The sequence below is a fragment of the Ochotona princeps genome, chromosome 13 (genome assembly GCF_030435755.1).
Source record: "Ochotona princeps isolate mOchPri1 chromosome 13, mOchPri1.hap1, whole genome shotgun sequence".
NCBI classification, from domain to species: domain Eukaryota; kingdom Metazoa; phylum Chordata; class Mammalia; order Lagomorpha; family Ochotonidae; genus Ochotona; species Ochotona princeps.
In genome coordinates, this window is record NC_080844.1 from 42,671,567 (window position 1) to 42,691,588 (window position 20,022).

Below are 20,022 nucleotides of genomic sequence, written 5' to 3' on the forward strand. Positions count from 1 at the left end.
TTGTTAAAAAACAAAACAAAACAAAAAAACCCGGGCCATTCTCAATGTCAGGTGGCAGTCTGAGTCTCTCGGTTTCTATAACAAATATCATGGGCTGGTAGCATGTGAACCACCAAGATTTCTGTTTCAGAGCTGTGGGGCTGGGAAGCCAGGATCAAGATGCTGGCAGGTCGGTTGTCGGTGGGGTCTCCTTGCTGAGTCCTCAAGGTGGAAGGGGCGGGGGGCTCTCTGGAGGCCATTCCAGAGGGGGACTAATCCTTCTTGGCCCAACCACCCCCCAAAGGCCCTTGCTTACTTTATCACCTTGGGGATTAGGGTTTCAGTGACAGACACAAACACTGTCTGTTAGGGTGGCCTTATTCTGATTTTCAGAAATCTTTGTCTAAAATATCTATGTTGGGGCCGGCCTCATGGTGTGGTGGGCAAAGCTTCCTCCTGTGATGCTGGCATCCCAAACAGGCACCAGTTCAATTCCTAAATTCCTAGCTGCTCCACTTCCAACCCGGCTCCCTGCTAACGCACCTGGGAAAGCAGCGGAACATGGCCAGAGTAATTCAGTCACCACACTTCAGAACAGCTCAGCCCTGGCTGCTTTGGCCATCTGGGGAACGAACCAGTGGATGGGACCTCTCGCTCTTTCAAATAAATAAAACAAAGGATGCACTCCTACACCCCGCTTGCTGTATTTGATCAAAGGACCAGTCTATCAGGTTCTCCCCTGCCAACCGGAGAGAGGTGTGCAGTTTCTGGGTTAGACCCACAGGGGGCAGTTACTCCCAGCCTGCGGCAACAAGCAGAAAAAGGCAGGCCACCTACAGGAGCCTTGACCCTTCGACCTTCTGTGCTGGGTGACGGATGATGTCTTCAGGTACGTGGTCAGAAAAAGGGAAAACGGTAGGGTGGGTGTCGGAGGTGATGGACAAATGGGGGCATGCGTGCCACTGTCTCTTTAGGAGTCAGCTTGTCAGAATTCCATCCGAGAAAGAGCACAGGGTGACAGCCCTCTTTAGCTTTGCCTGTGCCTTCTGAGTGCCACAGGGGACTCTGCCCTGGGGCTGGCACTTGGCGGGCACCTGGCACACAGGAGAAGGCCAAGAGAAAGTGCCCAGGACTCGTGGCTGAGGAGCTTCTGCTACTTACATGTGAGAACTAGTAGTAAGTGTGCAAGCCTGGGACTCATGGGCAAGCCTGTGTTCTTTAATAAACTCATACTGTCTGGACAGATGCAAACTAGTTCTTCCCCATTTCCTCTTTGAAACTGATATTGATTCATGAAATGTAAAATTATACAAAATAAAAGATAAACTGTATTTACAAGTGACACTTGAGCCAATTTTCTGTTTTTAAAAAAAGACAGCTTGTAGGCATTTGGGATTATGGTCCAGGCTACAAAGGAAGCCGTAGACCCTGCTCCCTGGGGTGTACCTGCTCAGGAACTCAACAATGGCAGTGCTGAGGTCTAGGCAAGCATCATCGAGGTGCCAGACCAAGGGGGGAGCCCAGTGCAACCTCACTGGCCAATAGGATTTCCCAAGTTATTTCAATGAACCGAACTCATCACGAGCAAGGAGAAACTTTAGAGGGAAATAGGGAAGGAGAAATAGAAACTCGAAGATGGAATACTGCATCAATGCACAGCCTCATGGCTTCTGCTTGGAGAAACTCCACTGGCCAAGACCAATCGCTGCCCAGGACCCAGGTCTGGCCTCAGCTACCCTAGACCGTACTGGATGGGGAACAGGTCTCAGTTTCACAGGCTGTTCTTCTGAGATGCATTCCCACCTCTGGACCCTCTGTGACATCCCCCAAAATCCAGCTCCCAGGACAAGGCAAGCTGGGGTACCCTGCCTAGGTAGGCTCCTGGGCCTTGGTTCTAAGCAGATCTTCTCTCGTGCAGCCAGCCAGGGCACTCATGGTTGCAGCTGCTTATGTGTGCCCTGTGTGTGTGTGGGAGGAGTGGCCCAGCCTGGCCAGCCACATCAGGCTTGCCCTCTATTGAGGCGTCACTTACAGGAGTCCTAGTGCAAGGTGTTCCTGGAGGCCCCCGTGTCACACAGTGTTACAGCCACACCATGTCAGTGGCTGACCTGTGGGCTGTGAGTATTCGTGTCTCAGGAGGGGGACAAAACCAACACCCTGTGTTGCTCTCTCTCACAGGCCCCAGGCGTTTGTTCATCTGATTTCAACTCCTCACCATCAGACCCGCAGAGCTTCCCTGCCTCAGGACAGAGACCCTTGGTGGTCCATCTGAAGGAACCCAATTCCAACTTCAGCTTTGATAGCCAGGGAGAGGCACAAGAAATCTGTGCCGATACGCCAATCAGAGAAAGGGCCCAGACTACCAGAACATGTGAGAGCTGAGCCATTTACTGCTGTGCAGCTACATATGAGCACAGGGGCTGGACTCTCAGACGGTGGCCAAGGCTGGGGGCCTGCATGGTAGAGCCACAGCCAGCAGCTGGCATTGACCTCCCTGTACCAAATAAGGCTCATCCTTGGCAATACAGACACACATATATACAGACATACATTATCGTTAATATCAGTACTTTGCTTTTGTTTTAAGGAAAAAAAATATTCCCATGTACTCCCTTTACCCTGCTTGGTCTTATGGTAGCTCTTCCTCCCCGTGGTCACCTTAATCAGATGCAGTCCTCTGCAGGCATGGTCTGACCTTGAGAAGGTGGGCTCTGGGGTCCGTTCCAAGCACGTGGTTCAGAGTGATGAGTCGTGGAGCTTGGAGCTATCTAGGCTCTGGTGCCGCCACATGTTCAAGACCAACCAAACAGGGATTGCGGTTATGTAAACATTAAAGTTATTTCCACATAAATACTCTTTTTAAAGCTAACATACCACAGCTTTTAGCTCATAATGCCCATAGATGCCTTAACGAAATGCCATTCAAAACTACATCCGTGTTTAAATTATACCTTGAGGTGCTAGAATTATGTAAACATCATCCTCTATACTTCCCAAGAACAAGTGCTGAGTGTGGGAGATTCTGACTGCAAGTGGCTGATTGAACGCTGGTCCCTCCCGGCTGAGCTCCCGGTGGTTAACTGATCCGCCAGGCTGATCCTCACACAACCTCGCTGTGGCCTCATCACAGTTTTCAACAGTGTCCACCCCACAAGGGACCCGAACCAGTATCCCCACCAAGATGTGTCTGTGCATCTCGCAAATGTCAAGGGTGGGCAAGGGTCCCTGCAGCAGGTGCCTCCAACGCTGGAGGAAGAAATGTTCTTGAAAGCTCATGGAATCCCGAGTGCAGACAGAGCCTTCCCAGTGAGGCTGCCAGGAAGGGAAGAAAAATCAGGATGGCCCACGATGTTCTCTTCCTGGCCAGCAGGGGGCGTCTTGCAGGAATGCACACAGATGCCTTCATCTCCCGTGCAGGTAGGGGTGGGGTAGTCCCAGAGGAGGTCAGGAGAAGGACGCAGGGAAGAGGCTTGAGGGCGCCTGACTTGGCAATCACTCTCAGGTCCAGCATTTGGGATGGCATGTTCAGCCTCGGGCATCCTGGGTGGCGCATCCTTGGCAGAGAGAAACCGAGTGTGTGGCTGCAGCTGCAAGGAACCAGTCAGCCACAGCCAGCTGTTTGTCGCCACTGCCCAGTGCACGAGGCCGGGCTAAGAGGCCAGGGACAAGCATAGCCTGGGTGGTGGACTGGCTTTGAAGCCCACAAGTGCTGACGCCGTAAATGGAACCAGAACAACCCGTCTCACCCCCTTGTGGGCCAGACATAACTGCACGTTCCACTAAATAGATCCCTCTAAGACTGGGTTTTGAGTGTTTGAGGAAAAAAATATCATCTATGGTTTTAGGGCTGACTCTCAAGGTGCAAAAAATTTTTTTTTGTAAAACAAAACAAAGCAAAAACCAAACACAAAAGCCACACCCCCAGTTCTGTCTTTCTGGCACCTGGGCATCATTTCCTCATGTGCAGGGCGTCCTGGAACTTGGTGCTGGTGTAGCGGCCATGGAAACCCTTCTTGCTAATGGTGTCGTCTGTGTGGAACCGGATCATCAGGGAGTCCCCTGCGGAGTAGATCTCTTCCAGCGGCTGAGGAAAGGCGAGAGGAAAGCCAGGCGTCAGCTGGCTGCCATGGGGCAGGACCTCACCAAGGGGCACAGGAGGGGTATTGTGGCTGGGAGCAGCCTCTGGCCCCAGGCCCTGCAGGGCAGCCAGCATGCGAGTCCTTCTCCATACAAAATTCGGGGTTGTGCGTTTCCAAAGGAGATTTCCTTTGCATAGTTCAGATGCCAAGAGAGTGATTTGGGATTTTCAGAGAACTGACTCCCAGGCTGTGTTGGCCTCTACCTGCCTCCCATGCCACCGCCTGAATCCCGGGGGGCCCTGCTCTGGCATGCCCAGGGACTCACCCCGGAGCCGCAGAAGCGGCCCAGCCGGGGCGCAGAGCTGTCGTAGCCGTCGTAGGCCTCCATGTAGTCGTAGCTGCAGTCGGCCTCCTCCTCCACCTCGAAGGTCTGGAACACGAGCTCTACACCGTAGCCATCCTCTGCCACAATCACCCAGTCGCAGCGGGCCTGGCTCGGGTAGTTGTTGTCCCCAAACTGGGCATGGGAATAGAGCTCTTTGGTCTGTACGTCGGCCTTCAGCCTGCCCCCACACTCTGGAGCGGAAAGAGAACCGAGTTGCTACCTGGGACCCCAGAATACCAGGGCCACTTGCCTGGGTAACAGGGGTAAGCATTGATCCCTGGAGGGTGTCCCAGATTGGCCAGGCTCCCAGGCTGGAAGCCTAAGGGCTAGAATTCCTTAGCATGGGACCGAACACAGCTTGCCACTCCTTATCAAAGGACGTTTGGACTCGTTTGCCACCCCTTGAGTCTTACTCCCTGCAAGCACTCCCAACCGCGGCCAAGGGCCCACACTCGCCGGCCCGGCTTGCTGCAATGTGCAGCTTTGGCCAGCAGAGGGCGATACACGCACACGAGAATGCCAGGTGTGCGCTCAGCCCTCCCAAGTTTCAGTCTGGGCTGGCTCTGTATCCCACCCCACCCTGTGTCTCACTGCTGGAGTTCACATATGATAAACCAGATGGACCATAAGCCATGAAAGGAGCTGGCACCCACCATGGCCTGCACCAGCTCTGGGGGTGGGGCACTCGCGTCCAGTCTGCATCTGCCTGATTGGCCATGGGGAGCTCTGGGCCTGAGGCAGGTCAGGGTGTGTAGGTTCCCACCCCTCCCCTGCCCGATCCGTCACGATTGAGGCACCTACACACAGCTGTATCTGGTCCCAGCTGGCGCTCCTGCCCACCCAGCTGAGGTGGTGACAGCCTTGGCTTCCCAGCCCCGGCAGCTGCAGTGCCCACTGTGGTGCCCTTATTAGTTCTCTTCCAATACTGACTCTGGGTGTGCCTCACTTTGCCTGCTGGGCCCCTGATGCACCTCAGGCGGCCTCCTTCCTGGTCTCTGTCTGCAGGGAAGAGGCTGAAACACCAGTCAGTGGATTTTCAGCTTCTCTGGGAGGAGCCAGAGCTCCTGAAGGAGCTTAAGAAGGTTCCAGGAGCCAAACAGTACTCTCTCTGCTGAGCAGGGCAAGCCAGACCCACTAAGGATGCTGGGGGATGTTTTGCTTGACCTGTTAGATTTTCCAGCACTGCCCGGTGGAAAAGCAAACACTGGAGGGGCAGGCGGCTGTGCAGTGGCTAGAATGCCCACATCCCATACCAGACTGTCTGGATTTGCGTCCCAGCTCCACTTCCTGTTCAGCTTCCTGCTCAGGCTCATCCTGGGAGGCAGCAGTGATGGCTGTAGTAGGTCAGTGCCCGCTGTGCACACGCAGAGCCCTGCTCCTGGCACTGGCCTCACTCAGCCTCAGCTCTTGCAGGTATTTGGGAAGTAAACCAGCAAATGGAGATCTGTCTCTTTGATTTTTCAAATTAAATAACTAAGGGGCTGGTGTTGGGGGTCCCGGGGTTAAACCACTGCCCAAAATGCTGGCATCCCTGAGTGCCAGCTTGGTTCCCAGCTGCTCTGATCCAGCTCATCACTAACTCACCTGTAAAACGCAGTAGCAGGTGGCCCAAGTGCTTGGGCCCCTGCCACCCACATGGAAGCCTCACATAGAATCCCTTGGTGGCCATCGGAGGGAGTGAACCAGCAGAGAGCAAATCTTCTCCCTCTCTTTCTGGCACTTTGCCTTTCAAATGCTTAAGATAAATTAAAAAAAAAAAAAACCCAGCTAACAAACACTGGGGGGAAGGGGCCGGTGGCATGATCACCGTGATCGTGATGTCAGGCTGGGCACCCCAGAAGCTGAGGTGCCTCCACCAGCTCCCGGCTCCACCAAGGAGCTCTGTTCCAAGGCCAGGAGCAGCATCAGGGTCACACATTTCCTAGGACCGGGTGATGACGTTTCCGTGACTACAGAGCAGTCCATTTTCTTGCTGACCTTCTTCTACTTGGCAAAAACAGTCCCTAGACGTGCAAGCTGCTTTCTCCAAAGGACCCAACAGAATGGCTGACATTCTAAGAGGGGGTTTGTGGGGGCGGGGGCAAGAGCGGGAACAGAGGCGCTGTCACTTTGCAGAGCTGGTCCCCACAGGGTAACAAGGACTACTCGACACCACCCAGCACCTGGGAGGGTGAGGCAGCCCAGAGCAGCCAGATTGCCAGTACAGTTTTATGGGGAGGAAGGAGAAAAAAGAAATGGGGCACTAACAAAAAGTTGCCCACCTTATTGGTTACTCATTACTATGTCAATTAATTCCATAAGGATGGAAATTTTTGCTGATGGTATGTTGGAGCTTTTAATTGATCGGGATGATACTCTGCTGGCTCTGTCTTCAGACCAGAGAGGGTATACCTAAAAAGCCGTTGAACTTGACTAGACAATAAGATGCTGGATTCTGTGTTTGGTATATGCTTGCAATGGGGGAATCTCAACTGAACTTGAACTGTGGTTATGCAACAAGGTGGAGGAATCCACCATGGTGGGAGGGTTTGGGGAGGGGTGGGGAGAACCCAAGTACCTATGTAACTGTGTCACATAATACAATGTAATTAATGAATTAAAAATAATAAATAAATTTAAAAAAAAAAGTAAAAAAAAAAAAGTTGCCCACCTTGCATTTTGTCCGGCAAGGATGTCAGAAGAGAAAACCCTGCCTCTCCCTGTGTTTGCTCACACTTCACATTCACAGGATGCTTGTCACACTCCCTGCCCCTAGACAGTCGCAGCCAGAGGCAGACCTGGCTCTCCGCCATCGCCTGCTCCTGGCAAGGGCGCTCCTGGCGAGGGCGCTCCTGGCCCTGGCTGGCAGTGGCTGCCCCACAGCCCTGCGGCCCCATACCTGTGCTGTGCACTGCCTGGAAGCCTGTCCTCTGCACCGAGGCATCGGAGTAAAAGCCCAGGAACAGGCTGCTGCCCGAGGCCACCACGGGCGCTGGCTTCTTGCTGCCACAGAAGCGGCCGAGGAGGGGGGCCAGGCTGTCGGGGCCGTCATACACGTCCAGGTGGTCGTAGGCACACTCCTGGTGTTGTTCAATCTCAAACGTGTTGAACGTCTGGGGACAGAGGAGCACGCAGTCAGGCAGGGGCCTGGCACAGCCAGGGGTACAAGTCAGGTGGGCACGCAGGGACGTCTATGGGTTTTGGGCCCAGAAGTAACGATTCCAAGCTATGGGGACTGTGGCTGCCTGCAGAGGCAATGCAGGGGCTCCAGAAGCCAAAGTGGCTATCACCTGCCCGGCTCTGTCTTCTTGCATCCTGACCCTGGGAGCCAGGTATCGGCTGTGCTCAGGGTGGACAGGCCTCCCACCTGTGCCCTTCACACCCCCGAGCTGTGAGGACACTGGGCAGGGAGGCAGCAATGGCCAACCACAGGCCCAGCAGTGAAGCCATGACCCAGGGGCTCCCGGTTCAGAGACCCACTTGTGACTTCTGCACTCCACCACGTGGCCTTGGAGCACAGAGAACATCGCTGAGGCCCATGGGGCCCACCCTGCTCTCTGTCGGCATCTCACGGCAGCCACCTGCGGCTTTTCCATGGCTAGGGTTTTCAGGCATTTCTTCACTCAACCCTGGTAAGACTGTGCACAAGGAGCTCTCACATTCCCTGATGTCCCCTCCAAGCAGCCCAGCCTGGGGTACAGGCCACACACACGGCCCAGGAACCATGCCTCCAAGCAGCCCAGCCTGGGGTGCAGGCCGCATGGCCCAGGCACCACGCAGCTCTACATGAAGCTTGGGAAGACTGAGCAACAAAACTTCAAGGGAGAATTTGCATAATTTAGTTTCCTACAGTTAACTGGGGGCGGGGGGAACCAAGTTGTAGAACATGAATGTTAAGATTGTTAGTTAAGTAGAAAAAAAAAATCTGTATTTCTCCTGTGCCTACACATAAAGAGTGTGTGCAGAGGAAATTTCTAGAAGGATTCACAAGAAAATAAGGAGTGGGTATTTTCCAGAGTGGAAGTGGAAGGGACCAGGGACCTTGGGTTTCCCAATCCTCTTTGGAGGTGATGTACATTTCTTTTTCACTGAGACCATATTGTTTTTTACAAAAATGTAACCCTGGACATAATGGAGTCTCAAACAGCACGGTGGGTGGTGCCCCCACGGGGACCATGGAGAACAGGTGTTACGGTAATGCTTTTGTGCGTCCATCTTTGTGTGGTGGGCCTCATTCTCACGCTCCTTTTCTGCATCAGAAGCCCCCCTCCAAAGGCTCAGTTGCCTTCCCCCAAAGCCATCTGGGAAGTGGCAAAGCAGAGCCTCAAACTCCAATCTGTCCATCCATCCAGCCCTCGGATTCATCCACGTTCTTAGTAAAACCACAGAAGTTCAACTCACAAGCTTCACCCTGTGGCCAGCAGTGGATGAGATGTTCCAGGTGCACTCTTTGCGGCTGGGGTACTTGTCAGGCCAGTTAGGGCTCACCAGGGTTCCCTCGGCACCGCTGATCTTGTGTGCACAGCCAGCTGGGGGTGGAGGAGGGAGACAGAGAGGTCAGTCACCTGTGGGCAGCACCACAGGTGTTCTGGAAGTTTCTCTTCCCCTCTGGAGTGTCTGCGGGGTCATTATCAAGGTGGAGGGTGGAACCATCAGCAGTCCTAAGTGTCCGCTAGGGCGGGCACCTGCGGTCTCCCCAAGACAACTCTACTGCCTTCCTGACTGTGGCTCAGGGGCCAGCTGGATGGCTCATCCCGCTGCGGGAGGTGTACAGCCCCTGAGAGCAGCTGTCATCCCAGTTGTACTGTCTACAGCCTTTGGGGCTCCAGGACAAGTGCCTGTATTAACCACAGGGGAGCTGAGCTTGTCAGGATGGTATGCCGATGTTCAGGGCTTGGAGTGTGAGCACTCGCAGCCACTTGCATCAGTTCCCCGGGACAGTTTCCTCTGGACCTGCCATGGTGCTCCCCAGCACAGGAGGCCCCACAACATGCCCTGCAACTGGCATTTTCACACAGTAAAATTGGTTTAGGGAGGGGTCAGTGTCTGGCTGGTAAGGGGTATGTGGCTAGGACTTGAGCCCAGCCCGTCACGGACTGGGAACCATGGGACCATAGATAGTAAACTCCAGGGGGCTTCAGGCCAAGGCGGCAGGTGGAGGCAGCAGCTGCCAGATTGTTCTAAAGAGGGTTTTTCCTACTCAGGGCCAGTCCCTACAGCCAACAGAACAGGTGCCAAGGATTCTGAGCTTCAGCCACAGGAGTCTGTGCTCTTGTGTCCTTTGCCCTATCCGTGCAGACTCCACGTGAGCCGAGGCAGAGTTTATGCCCCTCCTGTCCTCTGCCCCAGTCAGTCATTCCTTCCACATTCTGCCCGCTTCCCTACCCACCCCTATGCCTGAACACCAGAGTCCTGGTTGTAAGGCTGGGTTGGCCACACAGGTTGCACCTGCCACAGTAGAACCACTAGCCCATCTTTCACATTCCACACTCCCACCCACCACTGCTCCCGCTGCCAAAGTCTCTGACTCCAACGGGTTTACCCTGGTGAACTCATTTTGCCAGGTTCTGTGGCCGGGGCCAAGGCCAGGGAGGAGCAGAGGCTTTTATGGTTATCACAGAGGCTCAGACCCCCTTCTCTGGGCAGAGGAAACACACAGAGAAAGCTCCCTCCAGAACGACCAGGCCACCTGGCCTGCAGAGCCCCCCACCCCCGACAGTGAATGCAGCAAAGCATTTCCCAAGTTCCCTGTCTGGGTAGGTAATGACATGGTCTGAGATGCTGGCAGCCCTAGCATCCAAGTGTGTAAGGTGCGCCAGGTCATCCAAAACACCTCCTGGGAATTCTTGCAATTTTCACAAAGATCATAAGATAGAGGTACGTGCCGCCTCTTTTGAACAGAAAGAGGGGGCTCAGAGAGGGCCAGTTACTTGGCCAAGGACACACAGCTGATGAGTGGCACAACCAGGACAGAGACAGGGGAGGAGCGAGCTGAGCTGGCTGCTCTGGGGGGAATGGCTCTGAGGAGCCACAGCAGGTGTTCAGGTGCCAGTGAGCAGGAGTGGTGCTCCTGCTGCGGGGTTAGAGCCCCGAGGGGGCGGCAGAGGTGCACCACCACCGTCACACGCACCACCCTGATGCTGCCTGTGCTCCAGGACCCCACGGGGCAGCCTCACCCTCCTTGCAGTCGTGGCCGTCATGCAGCCGGTAGCCGTTCCTGCACCGGCACAGGTAGCTGCCGAACGTGTTCACACACTCGTGCTGGCAGCCGCCGTTGTCCTGGGCACACTCGTCCTTGTCTGGGGAGATGGCAGAGGGCACTCTCCTGAAAGGACTCGTCTATAAAGGGGCGCCCCTCTCTGTTCCGCTGGGAGCGCCCCAGAACCTGCTTACCTGAGAAAAAGTGGGCCCGGAAGCCGCGTTTGCAGACTGTGTTGTCGGACTTGAACTCCACACGCATGTTGTTGCCCTGCGAGGTGATGACCTCGGGCGTCTCCCCGCCGCAGAACTTGCCGTGCAGCCTGGCGTCGGGGGACAGGCCGCTGCGCACCTCCACAAAATCATACTTGCACACCTGCAAGGGAGTATGGTGGGGAGTGGCTCCAGGACACTGCCATGTCCTTCCTGGGAGCTGCCCTGGGCCAAGGGGTCACGCGAGCTCTGCCAGGTACACAGCGGAGGGAACTCTTCGATCGCTACACTGGGGATCAGGGGTCCCTGGCACTCCAGGGCACAGGGCTTGGAAGTCCCTGTAAGGTTGCACCTGCCTCTGCTGGTTCTGTATACTGGGCTGCCTCTGAGGCTCTGCTTGCAGAAAAGGTGAGCGAGGAGAGGAGGAAGGAAAGTCTGTGAGCGCCAGACACAAAGCAACTCTGTCTGATTTTCACACAGAGAAACAGAAGCTCAGAGAGGAAAAGACATTCCTCCCAAGTCACACAGCTCAACCGGCTGTGTAGAGCCAGAGCCATAAGCCACTGACTTTTCCATGTGTCAAGGTCACCGGCATTGGGCTCTCCAATTGGTAGCAAAAAGGCCTGACCTGTTGGTTGGTCAAACATGAACCAGGCCGGTGATGTTTTAGAGCTGAGAATCTCAGCTCGGTAGGGGAGAGATAGGCCATGAAGAGGAGGCTGTGTGCCCAGGCATGGGGGGTGAGTGGAGGGCACACTCCAAGCCTAGGTGTGGCCAATAGGCATGTGAGACTGGCACCTGTATCTCAGTTGACTGGGTCATCCATGACCACCTGTGCAAAGGGGAAGGCTGTCTAGGGTGCCCACAGGACCTGCAGCTCAACAGCAGTCCCCAAGATGGGGCAGTCCTATCATAACCACCTCCTACTCCGCAGCACCTGCCTCCCGAATCTGTGATGAGAGGGCAAGAAGGCTGTGCCCTCCCTGCTCTGCGCTGCTGAGATCCACTGAGCTGTGCTGCGGCTTCAGCTCGAACCACCTCCCTGACTGCCCAGCCCTCCCAGGTACCCCTACATCACCGCCCCCACAGCGTCATCCATCCACCTTCCCCCCGCCGGCAGGAACTTACATCATTGCCTTCCAGTTCAAACACCTCGAACTGCAGGGAGATCCGGTACTGAGCCGGGGCCACCACCTGCCACACACAGTTCTTGTTTGTGGGGTACTCCTTCGGCCATCCGGGGCTGGTGATGGTTCCATTCAACTTGGTGATGAAGCCGCCACAGGCCACTGCACAGGGGGGACACACATGGCTTTCACATCAAGGGACTGAGGCTCCCCTGAGCAGCAGCAAGCTCTGCTCTCTAACAGTAGCACATTTTCTTTCTTTTTTAAAAATTGTTTTCTGGACAAGCAACCTCCTTTTCCCCCAGCCTAACGGTTTTTGCCTAAGGATTTGCAGAGGCGGAACTGGGGACAAAAGTCTTAACCACTTCCAAGAACGATGGCTGTGGACTTGACCCATCCTCTACTCAGGCTCCGCGTGGCTTGGGCCAAAAGAGAATCAGAAATGCAAGGACCAGGCCAGTCAACATCCCTGGCCTACACAAGCACAATTTTGGTAAGGAATTGCGGTAAAAGGGCAGTGTGCAAACACTTGACACACACCAAAGGCTTGTCATTTTCCTTTGCTTCTGTTTTCCACCTTAATGCCCGTGTGGATTTTACACAGTCATGGGAGGAAGCCACCATGGTTCCAGACTTTCAGTTTGTAGGGTGGCGGCCACGACTGCCATCAAGCTGCTTCTCCCTTCCTGAGGCAGCGGAATCCTAAGTCATGTCTGTCTCTCACTTCACAGCCAGCCACCTGTCCCATCTCTGCCCCTCCCTGTACTACATCTCCCTCCAGCTAGGAAGACCAAGTACTGACCTTCGCATGTCTTCTTGTCGGTGGCCAGCTCATAGCCAGGGTCGCAGGTGCACTTGTAGCTCCCCAGTGTGTTGACACAGCGATGCTCACACCCACCGTGGTCTGGCCAGGAACACTCATCCACCTCTGTCGCAGAAGGAAGGTGAACTGAGATCAGTTGACACAAAGCCACCTGGTCCATTTCTCCCGAACTCCACATCCCAGGGAGTCCTGAGCCAGCGTCCCCTGAGAATAAGAGTGGCTCCTGCTGACCACCTCCAAGGAGTCCAATGTCGGCAGCTGAACCTGTTGATCAGACGAGGGCGCCACTGAGGCAAGACCAGGGCTGAGCCTTCAGCATGTTCACAGGGCCCCACACCCAAGACCTGATCAAGTTTTCTATTTTTTTTAAGATTTATTTATTTTTTATTGGAAAGTCATATTTACAGAGGGGAGGAGAGACAAAGATCTTCCATCTGCTGGTTCACCTCCAAGTGGCCACAATGGCTGAAACTGAGCTGATCTGAAGCCAGGAACCTCCTCTGGGTCTCCCATGCAGGTGCAGGGTCCCAAGGCTTTGGGCCGTCCTCGACTGCTTTCCTAGGCCACAAGCAGGGAGCTGGATGGGAAGTGAAGCAGGGTTGCTGGGATTAGAACTGGTGCCCACATGGGATCCTGGCGCATGCAAAGTGAGGACTAGATTACCATGCTAGGCCCAAAGTTTCTACTTTGGTAATGTGGATTTTTCTTTACATTTATTTGAAACAAAGATCACTGGTTCACTCCCCAGATGCAAGAGCCACGCTGGGCCATGCTGAAACCAGAGCCTAGAACCTTAAGGACCCTTTCAGACTCCCAAGACACACACTAGCAGGAAATTGGAATTGGGAGCAAAGCTGGCACCCACACATAAGCAGTCCCCACGAGCCTGCCATACATATGTGAATTCTCAGAAACGTGAAATAAAAAGTGTGATCAAAAGGCAGAGTCCTAGATTTGTAAGTATTCTCTACATGTCAGAGTTAAAACTTGTGAATTAGCATCTTTGTGAATATGCTTAAGAGATCCACACAGGGGATCTTCAAGGTTCCAGAAAATACTGTTAGGTTAGTCAAAGGTCTGAGGAGAAGCTATAACGAAGCTGAACAGCCCGGGAGCCCCAGGGGCTCAGCAGCCTCAAGTGTCTAGTGCCGTGTCTGGGACAATTAAATAGTGGCATGTTTAATGGTGGCAAGCAGGATGCCACAAGTGTTGCACACAGAAGAGCATGGGAGCCACGCTGACCCCTGTGTCGCTGAAGGCAAGCAAGATCCCAGCACTAGGCCAGTCCAGGAAGAGTACTGGCACCAAAGGAAAACTTGAACTCTTCCTGCTGGTGGCACACTTATCCACAATGGCACGCAGCTCTAGCACGCAGCTTGAGTCCGGTGGAGGGACAGCTAAACATGCAGCCATCTTTCTAGAAGTCTAATCTGGGAAGAGAAAAGGGCAGGGAGGCAGGGCGTGGAGCCCATGGGTCCACCGAGCTCCAGAAGGTAGGATGAAGCAGGTGTGGAGTTGTCCACTGCATCCTCAATGAGTCACGTGCCAAAGGACAGAAAGTGGGACATGGGTGGAAGATAAGGACCCAGACAGTCTTGCTACCTTAGACACCAATCCTTTTCATGACACACCTAGGAGATGGTTTCTCAGCCCTCCCAGAGTGAGGACTCCTGTTACTATCAAAGCTCAAATGTCAGGTGGGAAGTCTGACATTCTGCAGCCTCCAATCCACTCGTCCCACGGACAAGGGGAATGCTCCAAGCAGCGCACCCTCCATGCTCTGCTCCCGTTCTGCTCGGGGACCCTGCTCCCTCGCCACCATGCACTCCCCTGTGTGCACGCTCCTCACTGGCCTGCTCCCTGCTCTCAGGGGAGAAGCCCTGTACACTGGCCCCTGGTTTCACACAATGGACAGTGACTCGGGCAGCTCTGACAGTGAGGCATTCTTAGGCTCAGCAGAGGCCTAACCCATAACAAATTGATCTGCGGGAGTGACTGGGCTTAGGAGATGCTTCAGGCTGAGAGCTGATTTGGTCCACGGCTTCATACAAAGTATTAAGTGTGCTAAAGCTGTAGTAGTTGCTCACCATACAATAGGCAATGCCTCTTCCTAGACCTTTACCAAAAAGAACAGAAGGAAAATAGATTAAAGAGGGATTGTGGGAAGAGTTCTGGCTTAAAAGTGAGTTTGATATGGGCTAGGTCCACCAAGGGGTCTTCGCCCAGCCAACTGGGAGCCTGCTGGTAATTCTACTTCCACGAGTCCCCGCTTGCCTTGCAGTGGAAATCCGTCTACTGCTTTGAGGGCTTGTGGCTTGAGAACAGGGCACACAAGAGCCCAGCTTGTGGACCGTTGGTGCCTAAGAGCTCTCACTGTAGAAAATGGCATCAACGTTGCTTCTAAAGTCTCAAATGGGTGAGGAGCCTTTGCTGCAGGAAGCGAGATGCCCTGAGGCAGGAGAGAGTGGAGGAAGGAAAGGAGGAAGATGAAAAAGCTATGAGGATGGCCCACGGAGGGAGAGGCTGGGCGGGGCGGGAAGAGCAACCCAGCAAATTCCAGAAGCCGTCCAGAAAGGTCCGGAGGGAGCCAAGGGATGAGCCCAGCAGAACAGTGATAACAGGCCATGGGGACTCAGACTGTGCCATGGCCATGGGTGAGACAAACAAGGGAGAGAGGCCCACAGGGGAGCCAGGCTCGGCGCCACTCAGCCAGGTGGAATGGTCCCAAGCCTGAGGCAAAGAGATTGCATTTCCCCCAAGTTAGAAGAGCAGTTGTTAGCCCCAGGCACGTGAGTCAAAGAGAAACCTTTACCCTTGTACCAGCGAAGGTGACCACCTGCTCCAGCTTGAGAGGGTGGCCTGCTGGGTGCCAGGGCCTGCCTTCTATGGGAGGCACCCTGTGTGCACTCCCACCAGCCCCAAGCTCTCTGGCTTCTGCTTGCTAGGGGATTCAGGAGCCAAGGCCAAGCCTCTCAGAGAAATTTGGGGAAGGCACAATAGGACACCAATGAGGCTAGCCCCAGGGCCCAGTGCAGCCTGGCTTCTTTACATCAAACGCTGGGATTAGTGGAAACACGGAGTAATGAGACTGCCAACAGGCAGGATCCCAACAGTGGTTTGGCAGAGAGAGAGAAAGGGACGAAGGGGCACAATCCAGATCTTTGAAGAAGTACCAACCCCCAGCACCCTGGGTGGCTCATCAGCTCTGGAACTGGCAAACGGGGTTCTCACAGAGGGAAATGATGCTTTTTTGCTTCATGAGGACCGGGGTGGCAGAAACGGCTCAGCCAACCCTTGCAATGCTGCTGCCCTCTTGCAAAATAATCAGTAGGCTCTGGGGCTGGCTGCCAGCTGGCACCAGGAGAGGGTGCAGAAGCCAACTGGCACCCTGGCCCATGTCCCATGCCAGCTGGATCCTGGGCAGAGCCTCCTGCCAACTGGGACCAAAGCAAGAGCTTGTTCCAAGGCTTGTGCAGGGCCCCTGCCAGCATCTGCTGCTTGGGAGCATCCTGACCCAGGTGCCAAGTGCGATGTCCTGATGGCCTCACTGCAGACAGGACGGGCCGAGCATGCAGATGGCACCCAGCCTCTGTTGGCCCTGTCTGCTGCGGTTGCCCCTGCCATGCCTGGCTATGTGGCATTTGAAGCTGTGAGGGGTTCTATGAGGATGAAACCCATTCTGGAGTTCCCAGACAGTCCTCAACCCCTCATCAAACCTCTCTTGAGTGTTATAGCCACTGATTATATCACAGTGTTACCGGGACACATCCCTCACCTCAGGGAAGGAGGTGCACCGTGCGAGGGGCCAGTGCAAGCAGCAGGATGCCTGGGTCTACCAAGGGCTGCAGGCCCCTCACTCAGCTGCCCATGCATTCACTTACTCATTGCTTGGCGTTTGTGGAGCCAGCCATCAGTCAGGCCCTGAGTCCAGTAACAGAAACGTTGTGTGACATGGCCGTGAGCAGGGCTAGTAAGGACAGCAGGCTGGACCACTCCCAGGACTGCAGGTGCCAAGCCTGGGGCCCTGGCTCCCACACCATCCTAGGATCGGGAAGGCAAAAAGGTGACTGGCATCAGAATGAAATGTTCAGTGTGAATGCTAGATTCCTGCCCCTGCCCTGTGGCATCAGAGCAAAGGCAGTGGCCCATGGAATTGTCCAGATCCAGGCCCTCGAACTAGCTCTGCCCCCTCAGAACTGGGCTTTCCTGGATGTTGAAGTGGGAGCAAGGTAACTTCATATAGGGGTAGAGCTGGAGAGGTTGTGAGATGGTGAAGGCAGCTCCCAGTGCTGGTCAGCACCCCAGATACCACGGGGGCCCAGGGGAGGCCCTGCAGAGCCAGACCCCTCCTAGGAGACTAAGGGCACCGTGTTCTGCAAGGGAGCTTTGGTGAACACCATTACAGGCATCTAAGAACCATGAAATGAACTTGAAATAGGCCACTGGGTTAGCCTGGTCCTGCCAGCAGGAGGAGTGCGCACATAGCAAGGCCATTGCCACTAGGTGGCTGGGTCTCCTTCAGCCCCTGGCAAGCCCAGGCTCCACGTAAAGTGCCCACGTGTGACAGGATGGATGCTGGGAGTGGACCTGTGGGCAGAGCAGGTCTTCTATCCCCAAAGCAGAGCAGGTTTTCATGGGTCCCACGAACGCAGCACAAGAAGCAAGTACGTTTTGTGTCCAGATATTCAAAGCACTATTATTCTTGCTCTGTGTTTTGCTCTCCCCTGGTTACCTCTAAACAGGAAAACAGGAATCAAATCCCCCCGTTGTTGGGCCCTTGTCAGCCTGCAGTGTCTCGGCAGTCAGTAAGCTTCACCACACCTGCTCAGGCACAATGAGCGGCTTTCCTTCCTCCTCCCTACTTTATAGAAAGAAAGACTGAGTTGCCCGGCAGCCAAGTGCTGCCTGCTCAGGGCTTGCAGTGAACTCTTCCAACACCCAGGCTATCCCTGTGGAACCGGGGACAGGGCCCAAGAAAAGGAGGCAGAGGTGGAGACTGGGGGTGAGGGAGGGACCAGGGCCTGTGGATTGGCACGGCCAAGGCTCCTGGCATAGGAAGGAATGTATCCAAGGCTGGGGCTATGAGCAACGCAGCCACGAACCCAGGGCCCTGAGCTACAGGGGCGGGGCACTTCCTGGAATGACGGCTGGTATGCTGCCGGCTGCCCAGCACAGCGCCCTGCCCCGGGGAATCTTCACGCTCAGACCTCAGGTGCCAGTCCTGAGCAGAGAGGGAGGAGGAGGTGGGCAAGCTCCTCATCAGGACGGCCAGTTTCACCAAGACCCCACGACACACAGATCCCAAGGCCACCCACATGCAGGTTCCACCTCACTGTCCCCTGATCTTCACTGAGCCGGGTAGGGACACAGGCTGGAGAGAGGAAGTTGGGGATGGCTCTTCGGCAGCCAGGAGCCAGGGTTGCCTTTGTGGCCCTTGGACACAAAGGGGCCTAACGGAGGCGAGGCAACTTAGGAAAATCTTGATCTGCAAAGTCTGTGTTTGCACTGCACACCTGCCATGCACTGGAGGCCTCCGGAGCAGCCTGATCAGATGCAGGCGAACCCAGTGCAAAGGGCCAGTGGTGAAACTTGGGGGCCCCTCCCCAGCTATAGGTCAATTGCGCGACACACGAAACCAGCTCAGTGATGCCACCAGATGCAACCACCACCACTGGCCATCACCCACACTCCACCGTGCCACAGTGCCCTGGGCCTCAGAACCCATCCGTACACATTCTCCATTGGCAGAGCTGCACGCTGGCTGCAAGCGTGTTCCTCAGCAGCCGTGAGCCCTGCCAGAGGCCTCTGCCTCTTCCCCTCCTGGAGCAAACCTTCTTCTGGAAGGGGAGAAAGCAGCTAATTCATACCCTTAAAAAAACTGGCCGCAAAGCCTGCTTTATTGATGGAGCCATCAGACACAAACTTCATCCACAGGCGGTGGGAGCTGGACTTGACGTCCTCTGGCTTCTCATAGCCGCACAGGTGGCCGAGGAGCGCGCTCTCTGCCGTGGGGCCGTCACGGATCTCCAGGTAGTCGTAGGCGCAGCTGTCATGCCTTTCAATCTAAAAGGGGGGAAAGACAGGCGCTGTGGGGAGTGTGGATGTGTGTGTGTGGAAGGGAGGGCTCTGCCTTGGCGTTGCTGGTTGAGAATGGGCCTGTCCTGGGCTTTTCTGGGCTGTGTCCTGGTTCTAGAAGGCCAGGGTGACTCAGGCCTGGAGGAGCTAAGAGGGGATGGAGGCGCAAAAAGGAGCCTGCAGAACCAGCCTGGATTTCAGCATGGGTGTCCACCTGCATGGTAGCTCTCCCTCTCCCCAGCAGACATCAGAAAGCAGGTGCATCTGAAGCCACTGGAAAGTGTGTGTGTGTGTGTGCACACGTAAAGGAAACCCATCTCTACGGAGCATGCGCCATCTAGTCAAAGTCTCCATCTACTTTCCTCCCTCTCCTCCCTCCCCAGGAGGATATTGTGAGCTTGCTCACCTCGAAGGCTTGGAAGGTGAGCCCCACGTGGAAGCCCTCGGAGACAGTGATTCGCCACACACATTCCTTGGAAGGTCTGTAGTCATCGGGGTAGTTGGGAGATTGGATCTGGCCGGCATCTTTGTGGATGTCTCCTCCACAGGTAGCTTTACAAAGACACACATCAGTGAGGAACCCCTAGCCCCAGCTCACTGAGGAAGATGGGTAGCCGCATGTGGCCACTAGGTGGCGCCATGCACCAGCATTTTCCCCTTCCATCCAACAAAGACCAGGATTGGAGGAAGGATGGTGGCTTGTTTCCAACTCTGATTTCTTACATAGAAAGAAAAAACAAAACAAAACAACAACCAAAACAAAACAAAAAACACCACATAGAGCAGTGGTTCCCTACATGCACTGTGCAGAAAAGCCACCTGGGAGACAAACTGGAGCTACATCCATAGGGGTTCTGACTCAAGAGGGGGGAATTGGGGGACACTGCTGTGAGGTTTCCTAGGTAGATTCTACTGTGGGTGGCAGAGGGTGCGGTCTCTGGTCCAGAGGAATGCATAAACACATAGGCAAACACACATGCACACACAAACACACACATACCTATGCACACGCAGGCACATGCATATCCATGGAGGCTCACACTTTCCCATGGACACACACACACACACACACAGAGGATTTCTTCTATAGAAAATCACAATTTTGACAACTCCGAAATGACAAGATGTTAAAGCTACATAGGGGGCCTCTTTCATCACTGTCTA

General features: G+C 54.8%; 1 protein-coding gene across 1 annotated transcript in view; it reads right to left on the reverse strand.

The window, feature by feature from the left end:
• Positions 1-3,806: 3,806 nt before the first annotated feature.
• Positions 3,807-20,022, reverse strand: part of TLL2 (tolloid like 2) — a 111,624-nt gene continuing 95,408 nt past the window's right edge. The window contains exons 12-21 of the mRNA XM_004580014.2: positions 19,265-19,410; positions 18,651-18,846; positions 12,763-12,888; positions 11,962-12,122; positions 10,816-10,996; positions 10,599-10,721; positions 8,824-8,951; positions 7,322-7,535; positions 4,384-4,634; positions 3,807-4,063 (exon numbers count right to left, since the gene is read on the reverse strand). Coding sequence (XP_004580071.2) covers positions 3,929-4,063; positions 4,384-4,634; positions 7,322-7,535; positions 8,824-8,951; positions 10,599-10,721; positions 10,816-10,996; positions 11,962-12,122; positions 12,763-12,888; positions 18,651-18,846; positions 19,265-19,410 — 1,661 coding nt within the window. The 3' untranslated portion in view covers positions 3,807-3,928. The remainder of the gene's footprint in view (positions 4,064-4,383; positions 4,635-7,321; positions 7,536-8,823; positions 8,952-10,598; positions 10,722-10,815; positions 10,997-11,961; positions 12,123-12,762; positions 12,889-18,650; positions 18,847-19,264; positions 19,411-20,022) is intronic.